At 36.8% G+C, this 17,298-nt stretch overlaps 1 protein-coding gene across 2 annotated transcripts in view; it reads right to left on the minus strand.

The window, feature by feature from the left end:
- Window positions 1-17,298, minus strand: part of dgkb (diacylglycerol kinase beta) — a 271,623-nt gene that overhangs the window by 80,832 nt on the left and 173,493 nt on the right. For both annotated transcript variants that reach the window (XM_031903168.1, NM_001102744.1), the window contains 1 exon segment: window positions 1,619-1,709. In XM_031903168.1, coding sequence (XP_031759028.1) covers window positions 1,619-1,709 — 91 coding nt within the window.

Genomic DNA, 17,298 nt, shown 5'->3' on the forward strand with positions numbered 1-17,298 from the left:
AGTTTAAACCTGTTCAATTTTTTAAACCATTCAATTTTTTTAAGATCGCCTTTATTGGATTTGCTAACCTAACTCAAGAATTGAAGAGTAAGTCCACTGAATTATTTCATGCAATAAGGGGCAGATTTATCAAAATGATTAGCGCGCACACCCATTTTCTATTCATTCCTATGGGATTTTTAGAAGTGTATTTATCAAAGGGTGAAATCTTTCAACCACTGATAAATACACATCTAAAAATCCCATAGGAATGAATAGAAAGTGCATGAATTTTTCTGAGGTTAGCTCTAATCTCCAGCGCCAGATTTCTTATCCGGGTGCCCTGAGGCCACCCATACGCTGCCTCCCATACGCATGCACATTCGCCACAAATCCGGGCCTGCTAATCTCACATTTTGATAAATCTGCCCCTAAATGTTGTACCCATTGGGCTCTAGTCTCCACCAAAGCTCTTAAGATGGTTAGGTATGAAAACACCAATGCAAAATGTGAAAACACAAAGAATTTTCGGTTTATACTGGTCACTTGAGATGAGCGAATCCGTGTCATTTCGCTTTGCCAAAAAATTTGTGAAACAGCGAAAATGTTGTGCGGCAAAAAAAAAATGTCGCCCGCGACTATTCTTTTGACGCTCGCGACTAGTGATGACCGAATTTTTTCGCCAGGTATGGACTCTCAGCGAATTTCGGCATTTCACCATTGGTGAATTGTTATGCGAAACGTCAGTGAAAATTCACCGCAGAAAATTAGTCGCATGGAATTTTTTTTCTTGCGTGTCAAATTGAGCGCGGCCACGTCAAAAAGCGCGGCAACACAGAACTATACGCAGGCACTATGGGTGCCAAAAAAATTTTTTTGTGACAAATGCATTTTGCGAATCTTTCGATGTTTCGCTAATTTTCTTGCCATTTCGCAAATTTTATGGCGAAGTGAAATGGGACAGCATGACTATTCTTGTGACAAGTTTTGGAAGTTAGACAAATTTTTTCATCCATTTCGTGAAGCAATCTGCCGAATGTGCAAATTCGCTGCAAATCCATGTCTGCCAAAACATTTCACCCATCACGATCTAGGTATAGGTTATGTTTTAACCAGTGATAAATCTTTCTCCTTGTATTAAAATTCCAGGATAGAGGCCTTTATGTATACCTGTACATAGCATTGTGCTTTAAATGTACCTTCAGGCCTAATCTGTTAATGTAATCTTAGGGTCCATATGCATTTTCATCACACATAATCAATGTAGCAAAACATATAAACATAACTGTGGCACATATGTCTTTGAGGCTGTGATACTTTTATAAATTGCTGTAGAATGTATTTAACTGTGATAGATAGACAGATAGATAGATAGATAGACAGACAGACAGACAGACAGATAGATAGATGATAGATAGATAGATAGATAGATAGACAGACAGACAGAGAGACAGATAGATAGATAGATAGATAGATAGACAGACAGACAGACAGACAGACAGACAGACAGATAGATAGATAGATAGGTGATAGATAGATAGACAGACAGACAGATAGATGATAGATAGACAGATAGATAGATAGAAGTCAAATTATGTCAAATTATGTTTTATTAAAACACAGCAATTTATGTACTCACTTCAATTTCAATTGCTTCATGTAATTTTTTGCATGTTGCTGAGAAAGTTTCAGAGGTTCCAAATTCAAAGTACCAAAATTTATTCTTCATCCTTAATAAAATAGATTATAAAAACATAAACTTTATAAATAAACAGGGATATTTTAATGTGTATAAAAACCCACAATGTTGCCTAGTTGAGAAAAATAATATTCTAAGCCAACATTTTCAATAGCTTTACGATATTTATCAATTGAACATATGTAATTAATGTGCACTGAATAGTTGGATAGAATTACAATTTCATTTATTAACCAACATTTTTATGTTTTGGGTTTGCCCCCATTTAGGAACTGCTGCTAGACTTTCTACATCTTTCATGGTTAATCAGCCATACATTATAAATCCCCAGTGCCAATAACATAACTATCATTTTCTGCGCTGATGTGGTATCCGTCAGGCCCGAGGGCGTGCAGTGTGGGCCCAGGTACAATTTCACCCCCTGCTCCACCGCTAGTCATACTACTGCCAATTTATTTGTCAGGGTGTGCTCGCCTCTTAATGGGTTTGTAGTCAGGCTCAAGGAGAAAGCTAGAGTTCTGGTAAATAAATAGTCCAAAATGCGGTATCAGAAGGATTAAAGAGTCTCAGAGTCGTATTCCAGGCACAGATCGGATCAGGTAGTAAAATAGCAGAGTCAGAAACAAGCTAAAGGGCCAGGAACCAGGAAAGCAGTGAATTAGCAATTTAGGGTGCATCCAAGAGTTTACAAGGAAATCCTACATTCAGACTTTGAACCTGGGTCCTCAACATCTACTTAATTTGAATTTTTGCCCTAGATATAATGTCACATAGCAGTGGTGTGTTACTATGTAGTGCGTCACTATGCGGTGCATCGATTGGCAATGGGTGGCAATGGGCTCCACCATTTATACTCTAAAGCAGAGCGCTCCTGACAATAAACATGCATGATAATGGAACATACACAATACAGGGCTGCAAACATTTGTATACAATTCAACTTCAATTTCTGCATTCGGAATGTAGTGGAAAACCTTACCCTTCCACTGATTTTATAAAAACAAAATACATTGGGTATTGAATTACACACTGCCTACATCAGCCACTACCTTACATTTACTCTTTCATTTTACTGATATAACTACTGTACAACCATTTGTTTGGACTGATCCACATTTTGGAGTAGGAGGACGAGAAGGGGGAAAGTTCAAAATCATTTCTATAAATGTATATTATTCTTAATAGCAGTCATCACAGAAACAGAACTCTTTCTTTCACCAACTATATTACTGGTCTCCTAGCCAAACATACTGCATTCCCCAGAGTTCCCTTTGGTGAAGCATGTCCCCAGCAATGAGGAATAAGCCAAAACCATGCTTTATAAAGTCCAAAAAAAAAATATATATATATATGGAACATTCAAAGAGCTATTTGACAGTGCTAAATGTTCTCAGGAGTCAGGGTCAGTTAAAATACACAAATAATTACAGTTATACATGTTGCAGATTCTTTACAGCATTACATCATTGACTCAACCTTTCATTGTATACTGTTCTGTGTGACAGTTACAGAAACCTGAAACCAACGCTTGACAAACATAACAACATAGTAACAAAGTTGTTGGAGCTAAAAACGCACATCCATCAAATTCAGTGCTTTGCCAACTTATTTCTACTTGAATTTTAGACAGCCCTTGGTATTGTGCAAATAACATCTGAGCCTATCCTCACTATGCCTTCCTGATTGCAAAATACTGAAACATTGTCCTATAACTTTCTATTTATTTGTTTTTATTTTTTTCAGTGCATTTGCCTAATATTATACAGTATATATATAAACATTTTGAAAAAAATCACCTCCTCGTCATACCTTGAAGTGAAAGGGCCGCAAAAAATGCTTAGGACAGCTTCCATTGACTTCTATATGACTTTTGCTCATTTACCACAGCAAACACAGTTGTGGTCATGCAAAAATGAACACAGTCAGCCATTCATTGGTATTTACATCCAAAAACATTCCTCCTTGCACTTCCCTATAGTTGTGCTCAGCGCTGGCGCATCCATCCCATCTCCTGTTCGGAATCCGGCACAAGTGCGCCTACTGAATACTGGAGCTACTGCTGCCTTTAAGAGGGCTCATTTACAACTGCAAGTGCAGTGTGAAAAGTGCCATTTTGGACACAATTCACCGTGTTTTTTTACCCAGAATATAGCATGTTTCCTACAATTCCTTTATCTGTGATCAACTGCATCAGGATTTGCTCAACCACAACTGTAGTTGCAGTGGTAAATGAGCCTTAAACTAGTGGTAATTCCAGGGTCCCCCCTGTGGCCTGTATAAAAATGTACAGCAGACTTGTACCTAAATAATTCCTTGCAGACACCATTTTGATGCTAAACACTAGAAATGATGTCAACATTCAGCACATCTGTGTGAATTTAATCAAAATGCAGTGCAATTAACTGCCTTTGACGCATGGGGGGCAATTGTGTTGGGGCGCAAGTCCCACTCAGGGACGCTATGCTGCTTGAATTGTGGGGGAAACCTCTGTATTCTGGAGCAAAAAACATAGTGAATGGCTCCTGATATTGCACTTTGCAAACTGCACTTGTGGTTGTAAATGAGCCCTTCTGTCATGGGGTGCGGGACTGCATCCTGCTCAGCTTTTTGGAAATGGCTTATAACTCATGTCATGTTCAGATCCAATTTGCAATGAAAGGATTCCATTTTTTTAAATTTGATTATAACCCCTTATCTTAGTTGGATCTGACCTATTTGCTGCCAATCAGCCACACCGTACAGTTTGAGGTTCCCTGTGGGCATTAGAAAGAATCATGCATGTCTTAGCAAACTCACATCTAATATATTTTAGTAAAATTCCTTTTTTTCAATTGAAAGTCTCCTCTCACTGCAACCTTCATATAGGAAGTCACAGCTGCCAAGTCATACTGAGGCAGAATACAATTTATATTAATAAGATATCATATGATTTATTCCTTGTTCAGTATCCATTCCTTGTTTCATAATAACCACTCACCAGATTCCTAAGGAATAATCTGCTGGGAGAATGGAAGTAGTGCAGACAGGAAAGATCCCCTATTTTTGTGATTATGTTGTTGACTCGCTTGTTTTATTATCTTATCTCTACATATACAGTATATATATATATATAGATATTATATTAAATGTTAAATAAACTCAACCTTTTACAACATGGGGCTGCATGCAGATTTTATAGGGAATGTCTAGGCAAACAGAACTTTCAGCACAATTAACACAAAGGGGCTGATTTACTAAGACACGATTTCGAATCCGAATTGGAAAAATTCCGATTGGAAACGAACATTTTGCGACTTTTTCGTATTTTTTGCGATTTTTTCGGCGTCTTTACGATTTTTGCGTAAAAACGCGAGTTTTTCGGCGTCTTTACGATTTTTGCGTAAAAACGCGAGTTTTTCGTAGCCATTACGAAAGTTGCGCAAAGTCGCGATTTTTTCGTAGCGTTAACACCTGCGCGCAAAGTCGCGCATTTTTCGTAGCGTTAAAACTTAAAAGGCGCGACGTTTCACGCAAGTTTTAACGCTACGAAAAAATCGCGACTTTGCGCAACTTTCGTAATGGCTACGAAAAACTCGCGTTTTTACGCAAAAATCGTAAAGACGCCGAAAAACTCGCGTTTTTACGCAAAAATCGTAAAGACGCCGAAAAAAATCGCAAAATTACCGATCATTACGAAAAAAACGCAATCGGACACATTCGGCCCGTTCGTGGGTTAGTAAATGTGCCCCAAAATGTTTTTAGATAATAGACATGATAGTAATCTGAATATACAATAATGTTTAGGAACTGCACAACTTATTGACAAAGAGGAGACTGGAGACTGTATTTAAGTGCAGTGTGAAAAGTATGATTTCTGATGCAGTTTGCCTATGCAAATTGCATCCATGAGGGGGACATTGTGAATGACACAAACTGCCCATAATGCAGCAAAACCCATGCAATTGTGCATGCATTTTGACATCATTTGGAGAAAATCATGCTGAGATGCTGATTGGTTTTAATGTGATGTCTAAGTGGGATTCTTTAGGTGCAAGGCCATAGTATGTATTGACTTAGTCCACAGTAGGAACCGTGGAATTACTGCCAGCTTGAAGGTGACAGTAGCTCTAGCGTTCCACTGCATCAGTAGGTGCACTTGCCCATGATTCAGAAGAGGGGGTGGTATGGTCATTTTACACAACATAATAAATAGGCCCCTAATTGTGCTTCCTCATATAAAGACTAGGTACTCCTGGCCAACCTAGCCAATAAAGAATTCCCTGGACATACATAAACCTGAAAACGTAAAACAGCTCCCCTCCCAAGCCTGCACACCCCAGTCCAGCTCTGAGGTCAAGCCTTAACAGGACCACTCTAAGTAAAGGTGAGCAAAACATTTACCCTACTATATATATATATATATATATATATATATAATATACTGTATATATATATATTTATATATATACACTGCTCAAAAAAATAAAGGGAACACTTAAACAACACAATATAACTCCAAGTCAATCACACTTCTGTGAAATCAAACTGTCCACTTACGAAGCAACACTGATTGACAATCAATTTCACATTCTGTTGTGCAAATGGATAGACAACAGGTGGAAATTATAGGCAATTAGCAAGACATCCCCAATAAAGGAGTGATTGTGCAGGTGGTGACCACAGACCACTTCTCAGTTCCTATGCTTTCTGGCTGATGTTTTGGTCACTTTTGAATGCTGGCAGTGCTTTTACTCTAGTGGTAGCATGAGGCGGAGTCTACAACCCACACAAATGGCTCAGGTAGTGCAGCTAATCCAGGATGGCACATCAATGCGAGCTGTGGCAAGAAGGTTTGCTTTGTTTGTCAGCGTAATGTCCACAGCATGGAGGCGCAACCAGGACACAGGCCAGTACATCAGGAGACGTGGAGGAGGCCGTAGGAGGGCAACAACCCAGCAGCAGGACCGCTACCTCCACCTTTGTGCAAGGAGGAACAGACCTCCATGGGTTGATAAATTTGATTTCCATTGATAATTTTTGTGTGGTTTTGTTGTCCGCACATTCAACTATGTAAAGAACGAAGTATTTAATAAGAATATTTCATTCATTCAGATCTAGGATGTCTTATTTTTGTGTTCCCTTTATTTTTTTGAGTAGTGTGTATATATATATAATTTAAATTGCATTGCCTATAGAAGCAGTTTACTTACTTGGCTGGAGAGAGGGCATAGTTGACTGATTTATGATTTTTCTACTTGTCTAAAGTCTTAGCAGTACCATTATTTATAGCAATGTGATCTTGGTTTCAGTGCTGGAAAGTGAATACCATACTTAGCTCTTGAATACTCAGAGCAAAAGAAACAGCAAACTATAGGGGAAAAATGCTACACTAAATAAAATATGTAATATAAGTAAAGATTAGTTATGAGCAAATCTTTTCGCCAGGCATGGATTCGCAGTGTATTTCCGCATTTCACCATTGGCGAATTGTTTCGCAAAACTTCCGTAAAAATTCACCAGGGAAAAATTTGCAGAGCGTAAAAAATTTTGTTGTGCGTCAAATTGGGCGTGGTGTAAAAGAACTGCGGCGACGGAAAAAGAAGCAAGTGGCCAAAAAAGACGCGGGCGACGAAAAAACTCATGTGACAAAAGCGTTTCGCGAATTTAACGCCGTTTCGAGAATTTTATGATGAAACGGGACAGATTTGCTTATCACTAGTAAAGATTACAAATGAACATAGACAAGTACATGAAGAAAGAGATGTTGCCTTTCTAATATATTTCACGTGAACCTCTATTTGTACTCAAGTTTGTGTTTTAAACTTCCAGTCCTTTCAAATAATTTGGACATTCAGTTATACAGAGTCTGTAACAGAGGTCTTTGCTTTCATTTGAATATGATTTTTAGAATTCCAGGTATGTGTTTTTATTATTACCCATTTAAGTATTACAGGCGGAACATGACTGTGCCATCACCATATGATTTATGATAGAACTGTTAATTCTATAAATGCCTAGCACATGATGTGTCTCTGTATCCTTAGCTTACATGCCCTGCAATGAATTGCTTAAGCCACACAAAAATTGCACCTCTGTAGTAAAGTGTAGTTGAAAGTGACTTGTGAATAGAGGTCTGGTGTGTTTGGATCATTAGACACAGCTCATGTAAAGCCATGAATTGGCTCTTTATGCAAGTTGCTTACTATGAGTTGGTTATAGCATGAAAAAGTAAACATAGTTAAGGTTCATTGGAAGAGTGAGGTTGTGAAATAACAAAGTTCCCTCTAGATTCTCCCAGAACAGAGATGTTATTAAACAGCTCTAGAGTATTTTACAGCTGAAACCAGTAAAAAGGCTTATGCATATGGAAAGCTTTGCTTTCATGGTGCTAACTTCTTTGCCAACTTATATTTGTTTACATTAAAAAAATAATGTTCAGAATAAAACTGAATGCTTTGTTGTTGTCATTTATGGGACAACCTTTCCAAAAGCAATCCATGTAGCTGGGGATATGCAGAAAGTGTTTCTGCTGCCTAAGGAGCACATTCCAAAAAATAAGTTGAGGTTTCACTTCAAATATTTATGCCAAACCATCATTAAAAGGGGTTGGTCACCTTTAAATCAACTTTTAGTATGACATAGCCATTGATATTCTGAGACAATTTGCAACTGGTTTACATTTTTTATTTTTTTTGTGCTTTTTTAGTTATTTGGCTTCCTGTTCATCAGCTCTCCAGTTTAGAATTTCAGCAGCTATCTGGTTGCTAGGGTCTCGTTTACATTAGCAACTAGACAGTAGTTTGAATGAGACACTGGAATATATGAGAGACTGAATAGGAAGATAATGATAAAAAGTAACAATAATAATACACAATTGTAAGCTCATAGAGCAATAGTTTTTTGGCTGCTGGGGTCAGTGATCCCCATTTGAAAAGTTGAAAGATATAGAAGAGGAAGGCAAATAATGCAAAAACTATAAATAAATAAGTAAGTTGCTAAGAATAGGGCATTCTATAACGTTCTAAAAGTTAAAACCACTTTAAGTCAAATAAAATATGGCAGCATTTTAGTTATTTGATCACCCTCCCCCAACACACATATGGGCACAGGACTTTTAACATAATGTGTCATTTCACGTAAATAAGAAAAAGGATTATCAGTAGTGATGAGTGAATCTGTCCCGTTTGTTGCGCAACTTTTTTATCTCCTGCGTCTTTTTTGTCACTCGTGGTTTTTTTTACGCAACCATGCCTATTTTTACACAGCCTCGCCTATTTTGACGCTCAACATATTTTTCCACACCGAATTTTTGCAGAAGTTTTGTGAAACAATTCGCCGCAAATCCATGCCTGGCGAAAAATTTGCTCATCACTAATTATCAGTATTTCTGTAATGCCTTTCTTTTGAATGAATATTCTGGGAATGGCACTTAACTTCTGGGCTGGCCTGCAGTGACTACAACAAACTGAGTGTTGGGTTGCTGCCCCTTCATCTCAGTGGCAGTCCAGCACAACCGGACTCCCTAAAGCACACACTATAAAATAGCTGGACTATGTGTATCCCCAGGATATAGTTATAAAAAAAGTGCCCAGAAAATTGGATCCTGGGGTTGGTAGTGAAGAGATATTAAAATCCTGTTATTATCCGTTTAATAAATGTATTTTGCAAGTAGGTTCTACTATTTTTCCAAAATTATCAATGCAATTGTGTAGAGATATATTGGTAATAAGGACAGTCGGGTCATTCAGGGATCTGATCACGATAACATTTTCCAAGGATCTTCACAATTCTCTAGATACAGTAAAAATGAATTTACAAATCAACCATATAAGAAGATATATTTTATTCATATGTCTTAATAGAATTACTAATACTGTAGATGGCACTTTTAAAACCACTGAGGGTTAGAATACTGTGGAGGATCACAGAAGTAGCACAAAACCCCCTCTTTTATACAAAATAGAGAATGTTTGTGAAATGTTGAACTGAGTGATATGTATATGTTGAATGTATTTGTCTATTATGTGTATCAGAGAAGGCTGAGATACTGTAGGTGGCTGTCTCAAAGCAGTTGTTGCTGATGAACAAGTTCTACTTTTAAATTGCTCTTGTGGCTTTTGGCAAGCATCCGTTTTGATAATTGAAGAGTCCAGCTTAAGCACCAGTAGAACACTGTGCCTAACAAGCTCACCGTGGTTACTAACTGCATTTAATTGAAGTGCTTGAACAAAATGTTACAAGCCTGATTTGTACTTTATACCACAGTAATATACAATATTATCTGAATGAATATGTGAATGCTAAGTAAAGGTTCTTGTGCCACTGTGAACCCATACGCAGTTCAAAATGCTCAATACTCCAGACAGCACTGTATATTATAAAAAAAATGGAATAGTCCTGGCAAAAAACAGCCACATTGATATTAATAAGCTGCACATGGGGATAAATTGTGCTCTTCTCTGTAGAAGAAAAAACTTTGATCAGATCATTTTTATACTTTTATATACAACATATGGGCCTCATTTATTGAGTGCCCTGTGATGCAAAGTGCAAAAACAGGTGCAGACTTTATATAGAGAACATGGGTGCAATGTCATTGTAAAGCCCCACCACCTATTGTCAATAAGGCTAAAGGCACAAGTTAACTAGGGTTCTCTGTGTTTTTCAGCTGTCCTTAACCGCCATTATTTAGCCGATAATGGAAAACAGCATTATAGCTTGAAATGCATTGAGTGGTTTAGCACCACAATACATAATAGGAATAATATGGTGCTGCAGTGGTAAAAAAACTGCCCTTATAGATAAATATTATATCACATTTAACTTCTGGTGAAAAACAAAATGTTTTAGTCTTCACATTGTCTTAGAAGGAAATGCACAATACAACAGGCAGAGAGCAGAAGGGGAAATGAGCAAACTAGCTTGATTTTTGAAAATTACAAGGGTAGAGTACATTTGATTAATTCTTTTCAGTTCTGGCTAATTCTCAATTCTGGCAAACAGTCCATATTTTACCAGTACACAAAGGGGTGTATTTGATAACATTGGAGACAAACATTGCCAGTGAGGTTGCCCATAGCAACCAATTAGCAGTTCGATTTGAACATTCACCTACAAGCAAAGATCTTATTGGCTGCTATGGGCAACATCACTGGTGATGTTTGTCTACAGTGTCCCTTTAGGGCAGATTTATTATGCAAATTTGCCACACATTGCGTAAAATACATTTTTTCTTAGCACAACTTCCAGCAGAAATAAGTGTCAAATCTGCCATTCAAATGGCGTAAAATAAAACACTCCTTGATAAATTCAACAATTTTACACAGCTTTTTACACCATTTTTACGTCATTCAGTTTTACACAGCTTAATAAATAGGCCCCTAGAATGTAGTCTTTTGTAAGTGCACTTTTTTTATAATAACAAATGGACCATGTAGGGATTGTCAAGTCCAAATACCGACATGTTGCTTTTATTTAAGAATTTTGTATAAACAGCAAAGGAGGTACTGAGCCCTGCCCTTAACTCAGACGCAGTAAAGCCCATATCTCAAGAAACAATAATATAAGGGGCGCGTTTTTATATTTTTTTTACAACCAAATATGATGTTGCTTTGCATGATTTATCATGCCATTTTTTCTAAGCAAGTGCACAGCTAGTGATATTTTATGTTCCTTGCAGCTTTAAAAAGCAAATCCCCTATAATTCTTCTAAGTGAAATCAATTAAAGGTCTGTTAAATTGGGCTGCTTGTTTGGTCGATTCTGGCAATACAGCACTAAAACTGTACTTGAGCATTTGTCCACCATTAAGGCCTAAATGTCCTGGAAAGCTAATCAATATCTCCAATAGACTTCTGGCTATTATTTAGCCAGTTGGTATGGATTTTCTCAGCCTAACTACAAGTCTTGGGGCTTACCTTTAATCCAAATGGGATGATAATACATTTGTTGCACGGTTCATTTCTCCTGCTAACATTTAAATGGACTGCATCAATCAGAAACTTATTTGAGTTAAAAGTTGATGACATTTCATTTAACCATTTATCATTGCAAAACACTGAGCCACTTATAAAGCCAAAGGGATGAATTGATCAGGGTTTTATTAGTCTTATTTAGTCTGATGGCTTAATAAATACAATGAGAGGGAATATTTCTTTATTTCCACCAATTTAAAATGTTCCCAAGTGAATACCTGTAATTTAGATCCTATGTTGCATATACAGGTATGGGACCTGTTATCCAGAATCCTTGGGCCCTGGCGTTTTCTGAAAAGACTCCTGTCTTTTCATAATTTGGATCTCCATACTACTAAAAAATAATGTAAACATTAAATAAACCCAATAGGCTTGTTGTTCCTCCAGTAAGGATTAATTATATCTGAGTTGGGATCAAGTACAAGGTACTGTTTTATTATTACAGAGAAAAATGAAATTGTTTATTTAAAAATATCTGAAATAGTTGATTAAAATGGAATTTATGGTAGAGTCTTCCTGAAATTCAGAGCTTTCTGTATAATAGATTTCATACTGCAATAGCAATGGCTTCAATTGCTATTAAAATCTTGTCCACGGACATATCATCAATATTTAGTATCTTGCAATATATTTAATAACATAGCATATAAAACACAATATAAATTTATAATAGTCAGAAACTCTTATTTTTTTCTGGAAAGCAGTAATTTAAATAACACCAGGTAAAATCAATTCAGGTATAGGACCCGTTATCCAGAATGCTCGGGACCAAGGGTATTCCAGCTAAGGGGGTTTTCCGTAATTTGGATCTCCATACCTTAAGTCTAAGAAAAAATCACTAAACATTAATTAAACCCAATAGGATTGTTTTGCCCCCAATAAAGATTAAATATATCTTAGTTGGGATCAAATACAGGTACTGTTTTATTATTATTACAGAGAAAAATGAAATGAATATTAAAAATCTAAATTATTTGATTAAACTAGAGTCTATGTGAGATGGCTTTTCTGTAATTTGGAGCTTTCTGGATAACGGGTTCCCGGATAATGGATCCCATACCTGTACAAAGAAATAAAAGTAAAATCCATACTCTCTACACAGACACCAATGATCTGATAGGGTCTTACAAGCAGCCTGCTTCCACCTGGAACCTTTTTATAGTCAACACTGATGGGTCACAACCCATTTACATTTCAAGCACACCCCTCTCTTACTGCTGTAGCACCAGTACCAGGAATTGTGGAGCTATATTTATTATATATCAAATATTACCTGTCCAAGCTATTTTAAAATTGTAAATAAAATCAGACATGGTGCAGCCCCTGATTCTCCATACAGTCTAGTATTCAGTGTTGTGCAGCCATAAATTCTTCCCCAAGAGTTGTGCCCCCTTCTGTTTAAGAGGGATATATGAAGCATTGGGGGTCCATAATAAGTATGTGATATAGACTGTGTTACTTGTGAATAAATAAGGTGGTTTCACAAATAATGGTTGTTTTCTGTAACCTATTTTTTTTCTCTTTTTTTGCTGTTTTATTGCTGCTTTTCTAAAATGAATTTATTTCCAAATTGATTCATCCAAAATAAATTGCTCTTTTTCTCCTTAGGAATGAGCCTTTTGTACAGGCAACTAGCAAAAGAAACAAATTGGTATCCGATTTATGATGTTAACAAATGTGACCATATTATTATTTTCAGTGTAAATCTCTGAGCACGTTGTGCTTACTGCGTGTTCTAGAACTGGAGTCAAAGGATTTAGAGTTTATAGTCTGCTTTGCCTTCCATCATATACCAACCAGTGAGATATACATTGTTACCAGTCCTGGTGTAGCTTTACTCTTCCCCATTGTAGCATGGGACTTTAGCTACTCTTTAGATATGTCACGTCATTGTGACTTTGTCATCTCAAATTAACAAACTTAATATAATGAACTTCTATGTATATGCAGTGTATTGCTAGAGAATATTTCTTTGAGACACTGCATTTCCATGACTACTACTCATATTCCTCCTGTTAAAACTTGCCACTCATTGAGCCTGACACCTCTTTGCTCACATTTATCTGCAGTACATGATGATGTCACACATGATGTCAAGAAGCATCTTTTTTTGTTGCCCGCGCCTTTTTTGATGCGCACACGCCCATTTTAAATCGACCACACCCAATTTGATGCAACAGTGCCTATATTAACGCGACTGCGTCTATTGACATGCAACAAATTTTCCGAAGAAGTTTCACAAAACAATCCACCAATGGCGAAATGTGGAAATTAGCTGAGAATCCATGCCTGCCGAAAAAATTCGCTCATCACTACCGATAAATAGATCTGTTAAAATATGTTGCAATCAACTTAAATCCATCATCAATATATTCCATATATGAAGTACTTAAACCAAAAGAATAACAAATCCCAATTAAAAGCTGCAAGTGGCCACATGGCAGCTGTTATTAATTAACTGTAAACAATTACAGTAACAATTTTAGCAGAGGCTTTATAAACACAACACATATTTGAAATCACTTGTTACTTTTGTCACTTATGTTTTATTAGTCAGCTTGGCTAAATATTAAATAATGTGTATTTCATTACAAAAATGCCTTTTTTTTTTACAATATGAAATCTTAGAAAGGATTTGTGGTTCTTCCAAAATATGTATGAGCTACAGATATTAAATGTGCAAAAGGAATTGAGGAATTAATGTGCAAATGAACTGGATAAATGAATATATGAGGTGTATTTGGTAGCTGTCATCAAGCCCAGACTGACAGTAAGTGGATTCTGGCAAATGCTAGAGGGGCCGCTGTAAGGTGCCATAGATAGTTGGATGTGGGAGCCCAGAGGCCACCTTATTCTCCACGCCCCCCCCCCCCAGGTGCATCCCCTTTTCGCTCACATACGGAGCACTGGGGAAAGGACGTGCTGAAGATTTTTGCATCCAGTGCAGTTTAGATGCATGTTTATATCGATGACACTTCCCCTTTACAAAAAAAAACAAAGAATAATAAACATACACCACCTGAAAATTATTTAATACTCCATTGGATTCATCCTATTAAAAGGTAATTTTCATGGTGAACTGCCTCTGCAACTGATGAAACCAACCCTAGTGCACATGTTTGTGGTTGGAAAATGAGATTGTAACATTCACTGAGGCAGGGTCTGATGTGGAAAATGAAGCATTCTTACTTTCTTCTATTTGTAAAGTACCAAAGTACATGTAGGTACTGTATAGGTTTTTCCACCTTGATTACAAATCCCCTATGTTTAATTCCAACTGTACATTTACCTAAACCAAAACATCATCATCCAAATTTGCTTGTTAGCTCAAATCTGCCTGACTGTAATTATTTCATATAGGTATATTTGGGAAAATGAGAGTAGAAGCGTCAATATTCTCCTTCAACTTAATTCTACTGAATTAATTGGGTTTGCCATAGGTTGCCATATAAAACATATTTCTATTACTATATTGACAACTATTGTAATGTAATGTCAACTTCAATAGATAAAGCTGTATATCTGTAAATAGGTATTTATAGATCATGGGTCCCCAATCTTTTTAACCCGTGAGCCACATTCAATTGTAAAAAGAGTTGGGAAGCAACACAAGCATGAACAATACCCTTGGGTACAAAATTAGGGCTATGATTGGCTATTTGGTAGCCTCTATGTTGACTGGAAGCCTACAGGAATGTTTTCTTCCCTTAAGCCAGAAATTCAAAAAGAGTTTGGTGAGTAACATGTTACCCACGAGCCACTGGTTTGGGACCACTGCTGTAGATGTTACTTTAGTGCTATGCTCTTTAGTACCTTTTTGCAACTGTTCAGAGTTTCAGTATCCATTTCAGTAACTATTTCTCTGTTCTTCTGATTTGTTTCTTGGGTTCTCATAATACCCCAAAATTACATGAGAACCGAAAATATGAAAGACACTGTATGGCATATCTAGAAACAACTATTCACTGTCATTTCAGTATATATATAATTAACCATTGTGGAAAAAAAATCACATTATAAGCCACATTTCCATTAGGAGCAAAGGTCTATTGAAATGCTTGCTATTAAAATGTTGGCAAATTTTCCTCTCAGACAACCTTGAATTAAGAAAAAACAACTTGTGGTGCAAAGATGCTGTAAGAAAATCTATATTGATGGCTGAGTGAATGCATCGCTAATATTCTGGCTGAGTATGTTGATTCTGTTTATAGAAAGTAACATAGGTAAAAGGTGGCATTGACCTTCAACCTCTAGACATGGCTGCAATGCTCTTTAAGGTATATGTACCGTTATTACAACAAAATAAGCAGCTAATCAACTGGTTATTGATCTTTCCCTTCTTGTCAAGGTCACTGAATGTATTCAAAGAAGAGAGCTCTCTGGATGCTGGAGAAGCAGCCAATTTGGTTTGCAGAGTAGCATGCTATTAATTATCAGTGACAGCTACAGTAAATGTTAAACCTTTCTAGCATAGAATAAATGTATTTACAAATATGATTAGTGTAGCAGAAACAGTTTAGCACAGTAACATCATTTTTTTTTCATTATATCGAAGATCACAGTTTGTCCTTATAGGAAAACAGTGGTGTTATCTGAATAAATATTAATATTATATACTTTGTTCTAAAGTATAGATTGTATAAAAGTATTATGAAAAATACTACACAGGTATGGGATCTGTTATCCAAAATGCTGGGGACCTGGGGGTTTTCAGATATGGGGTCTTTCCGTAATTTGGATCTCCATACCTTAAATCTGCTAAAAAAAAATCATTTAAACATGAAATAAACCTAATAGGAATGTTTTGCCTCCAATATGGATTATTTTTATCTTAGTTGGGATTAAGAAGATGTAGCGGATCAGCTGAAAGCCAGTGGAGGAACTGAGCCTGATTTTATCCACTTCAAGTTCATGCTCTCCTGCTACAAACTAAGCTCTATCTGTAGCTAAACAACTGTACTTCTCTTATTTAATCTCCTCCCTATCCTCTAAATCACAGCGAAGGTTTGCCCATTTCTTTAAGGACCTTGCTCATTTCTTTATGGACAAAATGTACCTTATTAGACAGAGCATACCATTTAATAACAATCTCAAATTAATTTGCAGCTCACTTACATCTACTTTACACTCTCACACCCCTGCAACATTACATAAAGTTAACAAACTTCTAACCTGCTCAAACCTCACAACCTGCTCCCTTGACCCCATACCTTCTCATCTCCTTCACCAAATTTCACTTAACCCTGCACTTACAGAACTATTTAACCTCTCACTTTCTTCTGGTACTTTTCTTTTGTCATTTAAACAAGCACTAATCACTCCCATCCTAAAAAACCTTCCCTTGATCCCAGCTCCTCCGCCAACTATCTTCCAGTTTCCCTTCTTCCTTTTTCATCTATATTGTTAGAAATAATTGTTTACAACAACCTGGTTCAGCATCTCACTGACAACTCCATTCTCAACCTCATGCAATGTGATTTCTGCCCAACATGCGTCAAAGTTACGGTTGCTTCAAATAGGTCGCAATTACATGAAATAAGACACGTCTAAAAAATCCAGGTTGTGCCAAAAAGTTGCTGTTGCGTTAAAGAAGTTGCACAGTAGCTGAATTTCATGAATTTTTCAGCAGTATCACAAATTTTTCAGCAAACCTAAACTGGACAAAGTC

Source organism: Xenopus tropicalis, chromosome 6, assembly GCF_000004195.4.
Source record: "Xenopus tropicalis strain Nigerian chromosome 6, UCB_Xtro_10.0, whole genome shotgun sequence".
NCBI classification, from domain to species: Eukaryota; Metazoa; Chordata; class Amphibia; order Anura; family Pipidae; genus Xenopus; species Xenopus tropicalis.